This window comes from Trachypithecus francoisi, unplaced genomic scaffold, assembly GCF_009764315.1.
Source record: "Trachypithecus francoisi isolate TF-2019V2 unplaced genomic scaffold, Tfra_2.0 Lachesis_group1, whole genome shotgun sequence".
NCBI classification, from domain to species: Eukaryota; Metazoa; Chordata; class Mammalia; order Primates; family Cercopithecidae; genus Trachypithecus; species Trachypithecus francoisi.
The window spans coordinates 155,766,123-155,783,618 of record NW_022681454.1 but is presented as its reverse complement, the minus strand read 5'-3'; the positions used below and the strand labels follow the sequence as shown (position 1 = coordinate 155,783,618).

At 35.4% G+C, this 17,496-nt stretch overlaps 1 protein-coding gene across 2 annotated transcripts in view; it reads left to right on the top strand.

The window, feature by feature from the left end:
* The window catches only part of FSTL5 (follistatin like 5), an 812,556-nt gene that overhangs the window by 39,400 nt on the left and 755,660 nt on the right, over nt 1-17,496 (top strand). For both annotated transcript variants that reach the window (XM_033215581.1, XM_033215579.1), the window contains exon 2: nt 14,437-14,578. In XM_033215581.1, the coding sequence (XP_033071472.1) occupies nt 14,453-14,578 (126 nt within the window). In that variant the 5' untranslated portion in view covers nt 14,437-14,452. The remainder of the gene's footprint in view (nt 1-14,436; nt 14,579-17,496) is intronic.

The window sequence follows — 17,496 nt, the reverse complement described above, 5'->3', positions numbered from 1 at the left end:
CCAGCCAGCGCTCAGTATTATTTTGACTGCTCTCTGGCTGTTCAAAGGCTCATTTTGCAATAGATTATCTCATTAAAGAGACATTTCTCTCAGCCTCTACCCAGAAGAAGTCATTATGCTTTCCGGTTCTAGTCCTTTAAGAACGCAGGAAGGGAGGTACACACTTCGCTCTCAGTCTGGGCCCAACCAGTTATATTGGGAATTTTATATTCATTACCTAGAGAAGAGGAGAGAATGGAGAAAGAAAGTTGCTAAAAATTATTGGTGGTCAGGGTTACTGTGGATTTTACAGAATTACAGCGGTTCTGAAGCAGGCCATAAACGGGTTGGATGATGCTACTAAATTTTTTATACCTACCATCAGTCTAGAAACAGCATCTTGATGGAGTTGCATATAAATTCTAATTCTATGTTGGTTAAATTCAATGTAATAGCTATCTCTAAATTTAATTAGAGGTGTCATTTAAAAAGTTCACTTGTGTAAGATTCTCAGATATCATACTAGTACCAATGCCTTGTCTTTATTATCTGTTAAAATCATTTATTTCAAAAGACATAATTTTAAGTGTTGTTATAGATATATTTTCTGAACTCATCTGAGTACTCTACCTAAATTACAGTATTTTGTGTTGACAGATTATCAAGAATTTGAAAGCTCATGGTGTAACTGTGTCTGGTACACATTATATATCCAATAAGCACTTTTTATTGTTATAAAACACTATGTTACTGCTTTATTTTCACTTTTCTTCAGTTTTTTTCTTCTTTCAAAATCTGATACAATTTAGTTAAAAAAAAAATATTTTACCTGTTGCCTCTTTTTCAAACTTGAGACACTGGTCTAAAGTAAAATGTAAGTTATATGTCTCTTGCTGAAAACAAACTCAATTTCTGCTATGTTATTTGCTCATGACTTGGGTTCTGACCACTGGCTATGATTGGCCACATAGCCAGATGAAATAGTTCCAATAGCTTTAGAGTTTTCTTGCAGGGTTTCAGCTCTTCTTGTCTGCTTTGGTTTAAACCACTAGGAATGTGCTCAGGTCTTCAGTTGACTGAGCTAACGTTCATCTAAAAGGATAGTTTACTCTCCACTTTCTATATGTTCTAAGAAAACATGGAGATTTTGATTCTGAGAAACTTTGTGAGAATCTTTATGGAGCAAGTAAGCATTAACCTGTCTTCCCTCTTTCCAGGGGAGTGGTCATATCTCCCCTACTGGGATCTCTCCGGAAAATATCTTGAGCCTCAATTACTTCTACTAACTGTGGACTATTCTCAGACTCTCCATAGTATTCTGAGAATGAACTAGAATTCCTCTGAAACTTAGCTGACCCCAATGAATGGGCAAGTTTTCCCCATGGCATTTCAGTTTTAAATACAGAGGAAATTAAGTTGTTCCCTGTGCAGCACTTCGTTGTTAAACTGTGACAGATTTTTTTTTCTTGTACAATAAATGTAGCTCCAGATTTAAAGAACACGGGCTGCTGGAGACCTTGGTATGGAACAGGTTGAATTTAAAATCTGTCTGACATTGACAAAATTGCAATGATTTTTTTTTTAATAGCAAATAAAATGTGTAACATAGTACCTTTGGGATTTTAAGCAAAGTCAGTCCTAAGAGTTGTATTCTTCCTTAATTTACATTTTAAGTGCTCATCAAGGTAGAAGGCAATGAATTCAGAAGACAGAGCCTATAATAATTTTCCCTTCTCTTGAACCAGGGAAAGATCTTCAAGGTCATATAATGTATTATTACTTTCAAACTTTTAAAACATCATTTTTCCACATTACACTACGCAAACTTAGGTGTAGCTTACATACAAAGTAAGGCAATAGGCCTTTCATGGCTTACACATATGAAATGTGCAATAAAGTACATAAAGAGTGTTTAGGAGAAAAATAAAGCTAGGATCCATGTGATCGGGTAGTTTTAGTCTGCATGATAACATCTAGTTGCTACCTACTTTGAGAAGTAATAAAATGTTTTCTTAACTTTCAGCTTGTATTACTATGGCATACAGATGCTGTTCCTTAAATTTTTATTGAAGATAGTATTGAAAATAATATAAAAAAATTAAACATTATCAGTCTGATTATTTCTATTTTCAGAAATTTAACATAACAAAACTGTAGTTTTAAGAGGGAAGGTGAGTAAAGTGGAAAAAGAAACTACAAAACCATGACTACAAAATGAAATGAAATCATGAGAATATTGTTTGTGTTTGAAGCTAAAGGGAGGAAAGATCAAGTACAGCAGTGACCTCTAAAGAATTCAAGTGCATTAGTTAGTGTTAGAAGCAGGGAACAGTGGGTAGAGGATGTTAATGCAAGTGTTAAGAAAATCAGTTTATGAGCCCAGCCACAAGTAGAATCATGTCTTTTGACTTTTAACCTATTGTTCTTTCTACTATAGTATATCACTGCTGAGTATTAAAAGTACTTTCTCTGAATTGGTAGTTTTGAGAAATAAAGTTAGCCCTTGAATGACATAGGGGGTAGGGTGCCAACCCTGTGAACAGTCTAAAATTTAAATATAACTTTTGACTCCCCCAAACTTAACTACTAATAATGTGCTACTGACCAGAAGCCTTACCTATATCATAAACAGTCAATTAGCATGTACTTTGTATGTTTTATTATTACATGCTATATTCTTAGAGTAAAGTAAGCTGGAGAAAAGAAATGTTATTAAGAAAACCATAAGGAAGAAAAATATATTTACTATTCATTAAGTGGAAGAGGATCATTATAAAGGTCTTCATCTTCATCATCTTCATGTTGAGTAGGCTGAGGAGGAAGGAGAAGAAGAGAGGTTCGTTTTGCTTTCTCAAGGGTAGCAGAGGTGGAAGAAAATTTGTGTATAAATGGAACCGTGCAGTTCACACCAGTCTTGTTCCAGGGTCAATATTGAAGTCACTATTTTTTTTAGATACTGTCATATATAAACAAAGCTGATACACAGTGGAGAAGAGCTAAGTGCAGCATACTGAGATATATCACATTATTTTGGCCATCTTAGGACATCATTTTAACCAGTCATTTTACACCATGATACAGACCTCAGCTTTCAGCAAGGTGGGCGACTGATAGTCCATTCTGTGTGTAGACAATATTATTATTTTTTGGTTTTGAAAATGGACATGTACAATTAATTTCAATTGAGGCAATATATAATGTACCTTTTCACTATTGAATCATGAATATATTACAATGAAGTCCAGAGACCTGTTTTGAGAGGTAAAAAATGAGTCACTATATATTGTATTGCTTTTTTGGACCTAAATTTGAGACATTAGTATATAAGATTTGAAGTCCCAGCCTACTGTATTATTATGCAACTTAAAGAAATTTCCTTGGCTAAGTTTTATTAAAGCTTTATTCTGTTTCAAAGTTGTCAAAAATGCTTTAAAGTATATATGCTATACTATATATAACCATCTCTGTATAGCTATAATTAAAAACATCTATGTTTATATACCTATATATCAATAACTAAATGTATATTTATATACAAATTCAAATTTATATATTCATATATAACCGTAACTGTAACCATCTCTATATATAACTAGAACCATAACTATATATAACCATACTCTCAGTGAACATCATTGTGAGAAATCAAATATATGAACCAAAAACTCCAAAACTTGTACTCAAATAAATGATTCTATAAAGATGGTTACTATGACGTCCTTTCAGTTGACTTTAGAAATTCTAGTGAGTAGTAACAAGAATTTTACTATACTTCACAGAGACATAGCTGTTAAAAAATTTCTTAGACACTAAGCACTTGTACGTGTGTGTTCTTTCTTTCCATAGTGAAGAGGTTACAGTTAGGTATGCTGTAGTATTTTTTAAAATACTACGCTAGGAATAAGAGACAGCTGTATTCTAGACCCACATTTTATCATGAGCATACTGTTAACCTCACTTTTTGTGATAACTACAACTTAATTTTTCGACTCACTTCACAGTCAATTCAAATATTTTCTATTATATAAAGAATAACAAAAATCACTTAATGTATACCAATTATTTCAAATTAATTTCACTGATTCTCATTTACTTTAAATATTAAAAGAAGGGGTTGGACTAGGTCTCTAGTATAGTTTCCAGTTCTGTTCTCTTGTGTTCTATGTTGTATTATGTTGTTCTTAAACGTTTTGCTTTAAAATGTGTTTTTGTGTACCAGAGGAGTTAATGTAACTACAAAATAGTTTTTCAAGGCGTGGATGGTTTTGGACAACAAATATTTACCACATAACATACTTCTAATAATGTGGGGCTTCCGTAAGTACCATTTGTTTAAAGCAGAGTATAAACATTTCCTTTTGGCCAGGCATGGTGGCTCACACCTGTAATCTCAGCACTTTGGGAGGCTGAGGTGGGCAGATCATGAGGTCAGGAGTTTGAGACCATCCTGGCTAACACGGTGAGATTCCTGTCTCTACTGAAAATACAAGAAAATTAGCCAGCCATGGTGGCTGGCGCCTGTAGTCGCAGCTACTCAGGAGGCCGAGGCAGGAGAATGGCCTGAACCCAAGAGGCGGAGCTTGCAGTGAGCCAAGATCGCACCACTGCACTCCAGCCTGGGTGACAGTGCGAGACTCTGTCTCAAAACAAAACAAACAAACAAAATTTCTTTTTGAAACAAAAATAATGGAACTAACAGTGATACTGTCTCCTAATGCAAGCTCAAATTCCTATACATTTTACGTCTCAGTATTTCTAAAATAGCAATGTAATTATTTTATCTACATTTAGCCTCAAATTAAGCTGGTGATTGAAAGGTATAATTGATTACAATTTGGAAAGTTTTTTCCTCCAAATTAATGACTGAGATGCAACTGAAGAAAAAGTTTCTCCTTTTTTGAAAGGGTAAAATTAAATTAATGGTCATAATTCTTTTTATTTACCATTTAAAATTATATTCTTATCCCACATACTAAGAAAAAAAGTGTACTGAGTATGTTGTAATCTTTCAACATAGAGTACTGCATTGAAAAATATTGGATATTTTTACAGTATGGACCAAGAAGACAAATATTTTAAGACTAAAGACAGAGGATACTAGAGCCTGGGAAGGGTAGGGATAAGTGGGGACAGGGAGAGATTTGGTAAATGATATAAAATTAGAGCCAGATGGGAGGAATAAGTTCTAGTGTACTATAGCACTGTAAGATGATTACAGTTAACAGTAATATATTACATAGTTTCAAACAGCTAGAAGGAAGTTATTGAATGTTCTCAACACAAGTAAATGAATGTTTAAGGTGATGGATATGCAACTTACCCTGATTTAATCATTCTACATTGATATTAATATTATGCCTATACATTAAAAATGTACCCCATAAATGGGTACAATTATTGTCCCAATTTAAAGCATAAAGTCCTCTGTAAAAAAGAACTGAAAAAATTACGTTTGCCAGTGTTTTCATATAGATTTGGAAGGCCTTTCACATACAATCTGGACATAGCAGTCACATAGCTATTTGCATTCATCATCACAGCATTTGTTTATCTTGTGTCTTCACTTACCTTGATCTAAAGCAAGTGTAAGTGAAATGTTCCCTCTTCCAGAAATATTCAGTATGAATAATTAGTTGTTTTTTTCTGTGTAGAAAGTTCCTGTACAGGAAGTATCTTTTTTTTTTTTTTTGAGGCGGAGTCTCGCTCTGTCGCCCAGGCTGGAGTGCAGTGGCCGGATCTCAGCTCACTGCAAGCTCCGCCTCCCGGGTTCACGCCATTCTCCTGCCTCAGCCTCCAGAGTAGCTGGGACTACAGGCGCCCGCCACCTCGCCCGGCTAGTTTTTTGTATTTTTTAGTAGAGACGGGGTTTCACAGTGTTCGCCAGGATGGTCTCGATCTCCTGACCTCGTGATCCACCCGCCTCGGCCTCCCAAAGTGCTGGGATTACAGGCTTGAGCCACCGCGCCCGGCCGGAAGTATCTTTTTAACTGCATCATTGTGTGCACCTTTTTTTCTTTTTTTTTTTTTTTAAGAGAGAGAGGATCTCACTCTGTTGCCCAGGCTGGAGTGCAATGGTATGATCATGGCTCACTGCAGCCTCAAACTTCTGGGCTCAAACAATCTACCCACCTAAGTCTTCCAAGTAGAGTAGCTAGAACTATAGGTGCACATCTACATGTCTGGCTAATTTTAATGTATTTTTTAGAGAGGGGGTCTTGCTATATTGTCCAGGCTGGTCTTTAACTTGAACGTCTGGCCTCAGGAGTTTCTCTCACCTTGTATGTGTGACTTAAAAGTAGTATTAAATAACCAGAATGAATCAGATTTTATTATAGTCAGCCTTGTTACTAACTTTTAAAAATTGGACATTTCATATCTCTATAAGCTTTTATTTTTCTTTATGGTAGTCATATATAGGCAATAATACTTATTGAAAATATTTTTGGAGAATTAAATACCATCTGATACTATCCTACTATATCTAGTAGGATATATAGGATCTGTTTTTCCTTTCTTACTCTTCCTTGTGGATATACAACATGAAAGGCAGTAATTCCTTGTTTTTGTTGTAAATCGTGCTAGTTAGAAAAAGATTTGCAGCTGGTACAGTGACGGGATACATCCATTGCTCTGATGAGGAGAATGTGCTTCTGAATGGAGAAAATCCACTTCTCTAAAAGAGGGAATCCATTACTCTTATAAAACTGGACTCTTCTCATGCACTTTGGGAGGCCGAGGCAGGCAGATCACGAGGTCAGGAGATAAAGACCATCCTGGCCAACCCCGTCTCTACTAAAAATACAAAAAATTAGCCAGGTATGATGGCGGGCGCCTGTAGTCCCAGCTACTCTGGAGGCTGAGGCAGGAGAATGATGTGAACACGGGCGGCTGAGCTTGTAGTGAGTGGAGATTGCACAGCTGCACTCCAGCCTGGGCAACAGAGTGAGACTCCGTCTCAAAAAAAAAAAAAAACCTAGACTCTTTGGAGAATGCTTTTTCCTAAGAAAAATATTAAATTAGAATTCAACCACAGAGTTCACAGTAGTAGGTATGAAGTTAAAGTGTCTCAATAGATGAAAATAACTGCTACAACAAACAGACTTGCCTGATAGATGTTAGAGAAGCCACTCTGGTCCTTCCAATTCCGGTTAAGATAAGGAATAAAAAGTTTTTCTGTCCCGACAAGGGAGGTTTTCCAAAAGAACTTCCCATTGAAAGACTAGTTTTGATCGAAGTGTAAAAGAAAAGGCTTTTTGTGATAATTGCAACTTAATTTTTCGACTCACTTCACAGTCAATTCAAACATTTTCAATTACATAAAGAATAATAAAAATCACTTAATGTAGACCTACTATTTCAAATTAATTAATTTTTATCATTAATTTATTCATTATTTCATTTACCGAAAAATATTTATTGAGATTATACTGTGGGCCAAGTACCACTTTAATTTACAGAAATGATTAACATAGTTCTGTCTTTACTGAGTTAATTTTGTGGTTGGATACAGAGAATAAACAAGCCAATAGCCATGTAGCAATTCAGATGATGAGGAGAGCTGTGGCTTCCAGTCATTCCATTTGAATAAAATTTTTCATCTATTATTTTTCCAAATTTACCACTTCAGTATTCTTATTTTATAGAAATACATACCGTGTTTTAACTAAACTTGCCTGACGGCATAGTCTTTGAACCTCTTCTCCTCTCTAATCACATCCTCCTCCCATCTCACACGTAGATTGGGTGATTTATAAATGCTAAGAACCCCAAACAGGTATCTCTAGCCCATATCTCTTTGCTAAACTGCAGGTTCCTATATCTCAATGCTTAGTTAATATCTCCATTTGGTCTACCAAAAGGCACCTCCAAAAGAAAAATGCCGTTTGCTCTCTCAAACCTGTTCTTCCTCCTTTCTCTTCACCAGCTTGATAAACCTAATCAGATGGAATAATCCAGTACAGGTGCTACACTATATTGGCTTGTAAATTCCCTCTTACAGATGGGGCCCACCCAGGCTAATCGGTTTTACTTAGGTTACACAGTAAGACCCAAGGCAAGTTAGAAGTCAGTTTTCCTGTCTCATAGAATTCTAGAATACCAGAAAAGAAAAAAGGCACTAGTGAGCATTTATAGCTCTTTTCTGCTACATAATAGAGCTAGAAGTCTGTGGAATGTAAGAAACTTGCTAGACTGTGGGTACTAGTTTAGTACATCTAAACTACTTTCTTCTACATCTTTGTAAGAATAATAGCCTTTCTAAAAGCAATAGCCACCGTGCAAGGTGCAGTCATAAGGGAGATACAGAAGAATTGCATCAGAGAACAGAAAGCCTGGGTAATGTCAAGGAAGGTCTCACAAAGAATTGAGTTGGAGTTACCTCTGGAAAGACCCACAGGAGTTTTCTAGGACGGGGTGAGGAGTTTTCCATTACGGAGTTGTGGCAGGGTAAGTAAGGCTGTGAGGCCTGCCGCACTGATGTCTCCCTTGTGTGAAGCCCCGCGGGCTCTTTTTGCTTGCACTTTCCTGCATCAGCCCCTAACTCTTTTACAAGTAAGCGGTCCTACAGGATACCAGCAGACCACCAGATTGCTACAAGTTCCTGATATCTAGTACTACCTGGGAAAGAGAACAAAAGTCCCTTATTTCTGACGTAGCACCTCCCCCACCTCCATCCCCAATCTCCAGCCAATTAGCACCAAAAGCCCAAGAAGCTATTAGCTACAAATTCCTGCCAGGGGGTGGGAGCTGGGTGGCAGGGGGCAGGGACTTCTCTGAGGTCTTGCATGCACAGCTAAGCTCAAGATTTAACTTATAGTAACCCTTTCCTCATTTTAGTAGTAAAAAGCCCACACCTACGTGGAGATTTTATATGCTAATGGTACATGCGAACTGTGTTAGAGCATGTAGATACTGAGCGCATGAGCCAATTAGAGGTCAGCCTTTGCACAGGTTACCTCACCAGTATTTTATGAATATTCACGTACAGCTCCCATACAAGAAATTCCTTCTAAGGCACTAGATGCAGCCTCACCCTTTGAGCAGCCTGCTCTGCGTCTCACAGTGCACTGCTGCTTTGCAATAAACTTCTTCGCATACTCTTACTTTGAACTTGCTCTCAACGTCTTTTGTGCCATGAAGTCAAGAACCTGAGATGGCCCACTCACAACAGAGTGAGAGGCAGGTGAAGATACTTAACCTCTCTGCAACGATTGATAATGTTGGAGATTTTGCTTCATCTTGACACTCTTTTCATTCAAAGGCATGCTAAGACAGTTTTCTACTCCATCTCAAATGCTGCATTTTATTCTTAAGGCGAAGCGTCAGTGGTCTTAGTTTTCTCAAGTGATTAGAAGTGACATTCTGGAGAATATGTAAACAAATCAAAATCCCTCAAATTTGAATCTACTAAATAACGTAATTACTCTAAATCCTACCCCCTGCAAGCAGCATGGCATGATTTGCCAGGCGGAGAAAATGAAAATGGCTTGATTCAAATAAACATATATTTTGAAGATGAGAGATCTCTGCCCACCCCCTCACCATTTTAAAGTTTCACTTTGTTAGATCTGAAGTTAGGCAGATACTTTTTAGATACACATGCATTTTGTTTTCTTCAAGTTAATAATGAGGTTGTTTTCTGATGCTTTCCTATGAACATGGGGGTTACAAGGAAGTCACAGGATCATTATTGCACCATCTGTTCCAGCTGGTTTGTTTTAGTCACGTGCTTTTCAGTGTTCTCAGTGAGCTGTCAACAAACTGCCAATTAATTCTGAAAACCTAACAGGTTGTCAGAGGTTACTATACTGAAAAAGTGAGATTACGACACTGTTTATCATGGGATCGATTACTGCTGATTTACAAACAATTTCCAGAACACTTTCTGTGGATGAGTGAACTTTTAAAGATATAATAATGATATCTTTGGATTCTGTATCTAAAGAGAAATAAAAAGATGATCATGATTCTCTGAGCATACATCGAGAAGAGCCGTTCTTTTTATTTTGGTTACTGTTTGATAACTATATAATTGGATTCAATTGGTTTTCTTAGTGATATTTCAAAGAAGAAAAAAATTACAAGGTCGTTGTTTACAAAAGATGAGCACAGAAACTAGGTTTTGTTCTTTCTCTGGTCTTTTTTGGCTGTTACCTCTATACTACTGAGCTCAAATGCCTATGTGTAATAGAAATCAGAGTTTTCCTAAGGAAAACTGACTTCTGACTATCTGACTTTTAGTATTAGTTCTGTTTAGTTTTATTTGTGATACCAGTAAATCAATCCAGCGGTATGATAAATTTTGCTGAGGCAAAGCATATATGTATATTTATTTTTGTGTAACTTTGTATTACTGAGAGATTTGGGACTTGGAATCAGGATTATCAATGAAAACGATTAATTATGGTTAATCATATAAGAAATGTAGATGAAAATAGCACAAATAGGTTGCATATACAGCCTTGAAGATTTACATACTGACTTATTTTTATTGACTTTTAGTGAAATGTAAGGCAGATATTTCTAGCTGATTGCCTTTGGGCAGATAAAATATTTCAGGACAATGTTGATCTAAGTCTGAATGTATGGGATCTAACAGAAGCTTTATAAGATTTTTAGTAACCTATTACAATTCATTGTTAATTTGCTCTATATTTTACAGTGCGTGAGATATTTGTAGTCATATAGAATATGTGTGTGTGTGTGCGCGCGCATCTGTGTGTGTCTGTGTCCACACACAAAGAGAAAGAGGAGAGGGAAGAAGAGAAAGAGAAAATGAGAGGGAGGGCAGAGAAAGAAATCTTAAGTGAGCACTTTAAAGAGATTTCTGACCTCACTTGTACCCAGAGTCCACATGGAAGGAAGTTGTTTTCATGCCTCTTTCTTCACTCTCCTGGTGGATAACAGAAGCAGCAGATGTATTCAGAACCTTGTGAAAAATATCTCTTAACTTGAGCTGGTCCTTTTTGCTTTATTCTTGGCTCTATCTTGGATTTAATATCTTCCATCCAGATGTCTTATAAACAAATATTCACCTCTGAGAAAAGGATTAGGCTATACATCAAAATGACAAAAAAAAAAAGTGGCGTGGGGACGGGTGACAAATGAAAATATTTACTTTGCTCGGGTTAGTTTTCAGAAGCTTTGTAGCATCATTGGAAATAGGAATTGCATTAAACATTATCAGAAGGCCGGGCGCGGTGGCTCAAGCCTGTAATCCCAGCACTTTGGGAGGCCGAGACGGGCGGATCACGAGGTCAGGAGATCGAGACCATCCTGGCTAACACGGTGAAACCCCGTCTCTACTAAAAAATACAAAAAAAAAACTAGCCGGGCGAGGTAGCGGGCGCCTGTAGTCCCAGCTACTGGGAGGCTGAGGCAGGAGAATGGCGTAAACCTGGGAGGCGGAGCTTGCAGTGAGCTGAGATCTGGCCACTGCACTCCAGCCGGGCGACAGAGCGAGACTCTGCCTCAAAAAAAAAAAAAAAAAAAAGAAAAACATTATCAGAATGTAAGGAAACGTGATCTTTATTTTATCCTTGAATGCAGAACATTTATGCATTCGTTTATTGTTCAGTAGGTGCCAGGCTATTTGCTAGGCCCGGGAGATGTAATGCTGAAGAAAAAAAAATAAAAGCAAACAATTTCCTGTATTAACAAAGTTTGGAGAAAAAAAAAAGATATATAATCTAATGGAGAAGACCAACATTTTTCAAATAATCATGGTTATGATTTATAATTACATCCCTGAAATGAAGGAAAATTGATCTATGGAATGAGTAACTAAAACAAGTCACTCAGGGAAGAGATTCTTGAGAGAGATATCTGATGTGTGAAAGTTTTTTGGTGATAAATGGGGCAGGGGAAAAGGGCCTTATTTCCAGTGGAGAAAATGCCTTACAAAAGCCTTATAGCAGAGACAGGCAAAATAAGTTAAAAAAACTGAATGAAGTTTAGTGTCGCAGGAGGTGATATCTAGAGGGAGAGAGAAAAACATAGAGCCCCGACACTGGGAACTTGTCAGCTAGGTCAGGGATTTTGGTTTTTATCTTAAAAGTACATGAAAATATGCTAAAGTTATTAATGAGTGCAATAACATGATCACTCAGACTCTCGTGTGGAGAGTGGACTTAAGATGCATATATAGAAATTTGGAAGACTAACAAGGATGTGGTTGGGGCAGTTTAGGTGAGAAGTGTCTTGACAGCTTGCAATAGAGTGAGGACAGTCAATATGGAGAGGAAGCAAAGTTTAGGAATATATTTAGAAGGTAGATATAAAAGAATTTAGTGATGAGTTTAGAGGGTAAACAAGAGATATCAAAGATGTTTCCTTGGTTTCTGATTTAAGTACACAGATGAATGAAAATCTGGAAAAGCGTGGTGTTATGGGAGGGTGTGCACACTATGAAGGGCTGTTTTTGAAACATGAAGGTGCAACTGTTAAGTAAGCAAGCTATACCATTCTAGAGGATGAATGTGAAGCAATATATGTAATTAAAACCAGAGATGATGTCAAGATAACCTGGGCTGAATGAATGAAACAGGAATATAGGTGGCTAGCAATGAGATTTGATAAGCCACAATATTTAATGGCAAAATAAAGCAGTAGGCTGAACCTACCAAAGTACTGAGGAGTTTTCACAAATTCTACAGAAACAGAAGAGAGAAATGTTATAAATACCAAAGAAAGTGACAATTTCTTCCAAAAAAAAAAAAAAAGGAATGGCCAGCATATGTCTTGTAAGAGTGCATTAGGAATGCCCACTGGTGTGTGTTTGTGTGTGTGTGTGTGTGTGTGTGTGTCATTGTGCTGGCTAGCTTTGAGAAAGCTAAAAGTCAGTTTAATGGCCTGATGCGGTCAGAAGCATAACTGAGTGGACTAGGGTAAAAAAATGGATGGAAGGATATATATGACTATTCCAGAAATTCAAAAAGTAGAGGAGAGAAATTACCTTAAAACATAGGCCATTTACATCTGTCTAAAGATGGAAGAAAATAATTGGGAAAGGGAGTTGAAAATTCAGTCAAGAACCAGACTCAGTGGCTCATGCCTGTCACCTCAGTGCTTTGGGAGGCCACGTCAGGAGAAGCACTTGACATACCAGGAGTTCAAGACTAGCCTGGACAAGGTAGTGAGACCCTGTCTCTGAAAAGTAAAAATAAAGGCCGGGCACGGTGGCTCAAGCCTGTAATCCCAGCACTTTGGGAGGCCGAGACGGGCGGATCACGAGGTCAAGAGATCGAGACCATCCTGGCTAACACAGTGAAACCCCGTCTCTACTAAAAATACAAAAACTAGCCGGGCGAGGTGGCGGGCGCCTGTAGTCCCAGCTACTCGGGAGGCTGAGGCAGGAGAATGGCGTAAACCCGGGAGGCGGAGCTTGCAGTGAGCTGAGATCCGGCCACTGCACTCCAGCCCGGCGACAGAGCGAGACTCCGCCTCAAAAAAAAAAAAAAAAAAAAGTAAAAATAAAACATTAACTGGGCCTGATGGTACACACTTGCCATTCTACCTACTGGGGAGGCTGGGATAGGAGGGTCATTTATGGTGCCATTGCACTCCAGCCTGTGTAACAAAGTGAGACCCTGTCTCTAAAACAAACCCAAAATACAGCATAGAGCAATGTTAATCAGTTGATTACGTTTCTCAAGAAGTCAGACATAACAGATTGACTTTGACAGAAGAAAAACTCCTCTCTGTCACAGTAGGGAAGGAGGTGTGTTGACGAAAGTGATAAAGCAGGAAATACTTGAACTCAAAGTTTAGATTTGTATGTTTGGAAAGGACTTAGTATTTATACAATAATAAGTTTATGCCATCTTACAACTTATTTATATACAAAAACATAGAAAGGCTGAAGTAGCACTTTTAAAGCACTTGTAAAGCAATTTTCTAGGAAATGTCTTTTTAAATACTGAAAAAGTACGTTAGTAACTAAATATAATCCACCTACATAGCTTCTGTTGTACTCAGTTAGTTTATTAAGTACTGCCTATCATAGACTATCTTATTAACTTCTCATCAATATTTACCAGTGAATTATAATAACTATAAGTCTATTAATATTTGTTCATCAAACATACTCAAATAAAAGTTTAATATTTATATATTAATAATTATATTCTGTACAGATAATTAGAAAATTAAGTATAATGCAATATTTTCTCTATTTCCCCTTTTCTTTCAACATTTTTTATTAACTCTTTTCTTACCACATTTTTATCAGTCCCTATATTTCTTCTTATTTCATATTTTGTCTGAATAAAAAAAGTATTTGTTATGATCAAAGGAATAATCTGTATTTGGAGATACTTACTTCTCATTTCCCTTGGCAACTACCAACAAGTTTTCATTAGATTAATGGAAATTTATACTTGATATTAAATATTTCATGATACATGTTTTTCAATATATAATTCATTTTTCTCTGATTCCTTGCAATTTTAATTTTGACAGGTGAAAAGCAGTAAGGATGTTTAAGTGCTGCTCAGTTGTCTTGGTTCTTGGATTCATTTTTCTGGAGTCAGAAGGAAGGTCAACAAAAGAAGGAGGATATGGCCTTAAATCCTATCAGCCTCTAATGAGATTGCGACATAAGGTACAGTCAATATTCTGAATCTGCTCATAGTGCTTGCCAATTATAAACTAAGCTATTTGTTTTCTGGTTTATTATTCACTTAGGTGCACTTACTTGAGAATATACTTTCAGTAGTTTCCATATGATTTTTAAAATGCACATTTTAATACATGAAATAGCAGTAAATTTGGAAATTTACAATTTCGAGATCTACTTCTTGTCAAAGAATAGAGATGGTCCATTAAAAACATAATTATTAGAATTTACATAGAGTAATACTAATAAATTTATAAAGAAGTAAATATAAAACCCAATCTACCAGATAATTTATATTACTCACATATTAATTGTGATTTTAGAAGATTTTAAACTAAATAAGTGTTATGTCCTATGCTTAGCTTTGTTTTAAGATAAACACAAAGTTATCTACACCATCTGAAGATATATAGGTTGGCAAAGGATTTGTTTCCATAGAAATTATTAGAAAATTTCATAATATGGGATTTTCTAATGTTGGGCAAATACCACACTTTTTATGTTAAATGTTTTGAAGTATAAAATAAACTGATATTTAGGCATATAGTAAATTATAAACATTAAATACTTATGATAAATTAAGCTAGTGTTTTATTTTAATAGCAGTCCATGATACTGAAAATAATATTCTAAATTTTTTATTAAATCACATAATATTTTATGATACATTTTTTATTTTTAAGAAAGGAAAAAACATCAAAAATAACATACTAATTGTGGGAGAAAACTTTATTTATCTGTAACATTTCTTATTCAACTTGTCTGTAAGAAAGACTTTTGAAATAAACAAATAGATTTCTTTTTCCTTTGGAATTAATATATGCATTTACACTGTATATATTTTTGCTGAAATTATTTTGTAAGTATCAAATATTTTGATAAAATAGTCAATCTTTACTGGGACTTTTGTGTACCAGACATTAAGCTAAGCTCTTCAATGTATTATCTGATTTAATCTTCAAAACAATCTTATGAAGAAGTAACTATTTTCATTTTATAGGCAATAAATTAAGTCATAGAAGGGTGAAGGAATTTTCTAAATGCACACATTTATTAAATATATTAATTGGTATAAAATGAAGGATAGATTCGATAGCCAACAAAAAAGGAAGTATAATGTAAAAATATACTTTAATATCAAAATCATTGTAAAAATTCAGTTACATGTGAAAATAAATAAGTTTTTAAAGTTTCTAGTCTTGATATATGCAATTGGAGAATTGCCCTTGACCTATCACTTTTCCATTATCATTGCTTTCTCCTACCTCATGGACTAATAATCAGTTTTATCCCCAGCCGAAGTTTAGAAATAAATAAAGTTCTCAGAACACATTATTAATACAGTAATTTGATACATATTTTTATGTACCCATTGAATATTTATTCTGTGCTGTTTGTCTGCCCTAAATTATATGTCTTGAAATGAGGAATTATGCTTTACTTTCACATCCTTTTATTTCTGGCGCCATGAACATAAAAGACACTGTTTAATTAAATCAATGGCAGAAAAATGACAGGTAGAATGCATGATGATGCTTTTCTGATTGTTCCCTTGCTAAATATCATACCACTGGTTTTAAAGTGTTAGTATATACATTTATAAACAAACTATTTTCTATTGAGTTTGAATGCTAAAGAAAAACTTAAGTGTTGAGATTTAGTAAAGTTTTAAAGAAATAACACAGTGAGTTAAACTTGTTTGAGAAGCAGTAATACCTACCAAAAATCATGTAAGCCACCTTCTACTCTTTTATATGTCTGCATGTCTTTACCACTAAATAGTTAGAAATAATATATGACTGTTGACTTTAAAAGCAGAGACAGAGAGTTGGCTTTAAAAGCAAAGACAGAGAATGCCTGGTCATACCTAACTTTCAAACAGCTTTGAGCAGAGATGAGATTTGGTGAATGTGTGTGTGTTTGTTTGTGTGAGAAAGTGGATGTTTGACAGGAATGACTAGGAATCCTGGGTTGTAGAAGTCCCTGTAAAAACCCCATCTTATACTTTGTACTCATTGTCAACCCTCATATTCAGTCCTCAGGAATTACCTTCTTTTGTCTGACACCTTGAAGATTGTATTAGAGCTTTTATTTTTGTTTGTGTCAGTCAAGACTAGGATCCCAGAAATTTCTGGCCTTCCTTTTCCCACTGATTCCCATTATGAACCCATTGGGTTCATACATCACCTTATTGGTGAGACCTTACCAAACCATGATTGAAAATGGAAAGCCAGAAACATTCCGTATCAATTTCGTTGATTTGTTTTCATCCACAAAACTCAACACCATTTGTCAAGACATATATTTTACTTATTTTTTAGTTTGTTGGGTGTTTTCTTTCATTAGGATGTGAACTACTTTTCGTCTTGCTCCAGAACAAGGATAGTATTGGGCACATGGTACATGTTCAATAAATATATGGCAAATGAATGACTTTATCAAATGGCTATAATAAGACTGAGAACAAATAACATGTGTATCATATATACATATATATTTTTATTTATATAATGAGTTATTAATTAAAATAAGTAAAATTTCTTATTTATCAGAATAAAGTCAACAGCATAATACTTCAAATTTTAAAAATACATTATTTTAATAGCATTATATAAATTAATTTTCTCCTATTCATTATTTTTAACCCATATGATTTATTTAAATTGCAAAAATGTACATATTTATATTTTTAAGACAAATAATACAAAATCCATTTGGATTGTATTTTGCTAATGTTAAATATTCCTTTTTGACTAGAAAAGTATAAAATAAATAATACACAAAATAGATCTCCAGGTCTGATAAATCATGTTTTACATTTTTCCTAGAAGAATGTAAATACTTTGAATCTGAACGAATAGATAGAGAGCTCATTTTTACCAAATATTTGTGTGCCAGCCATA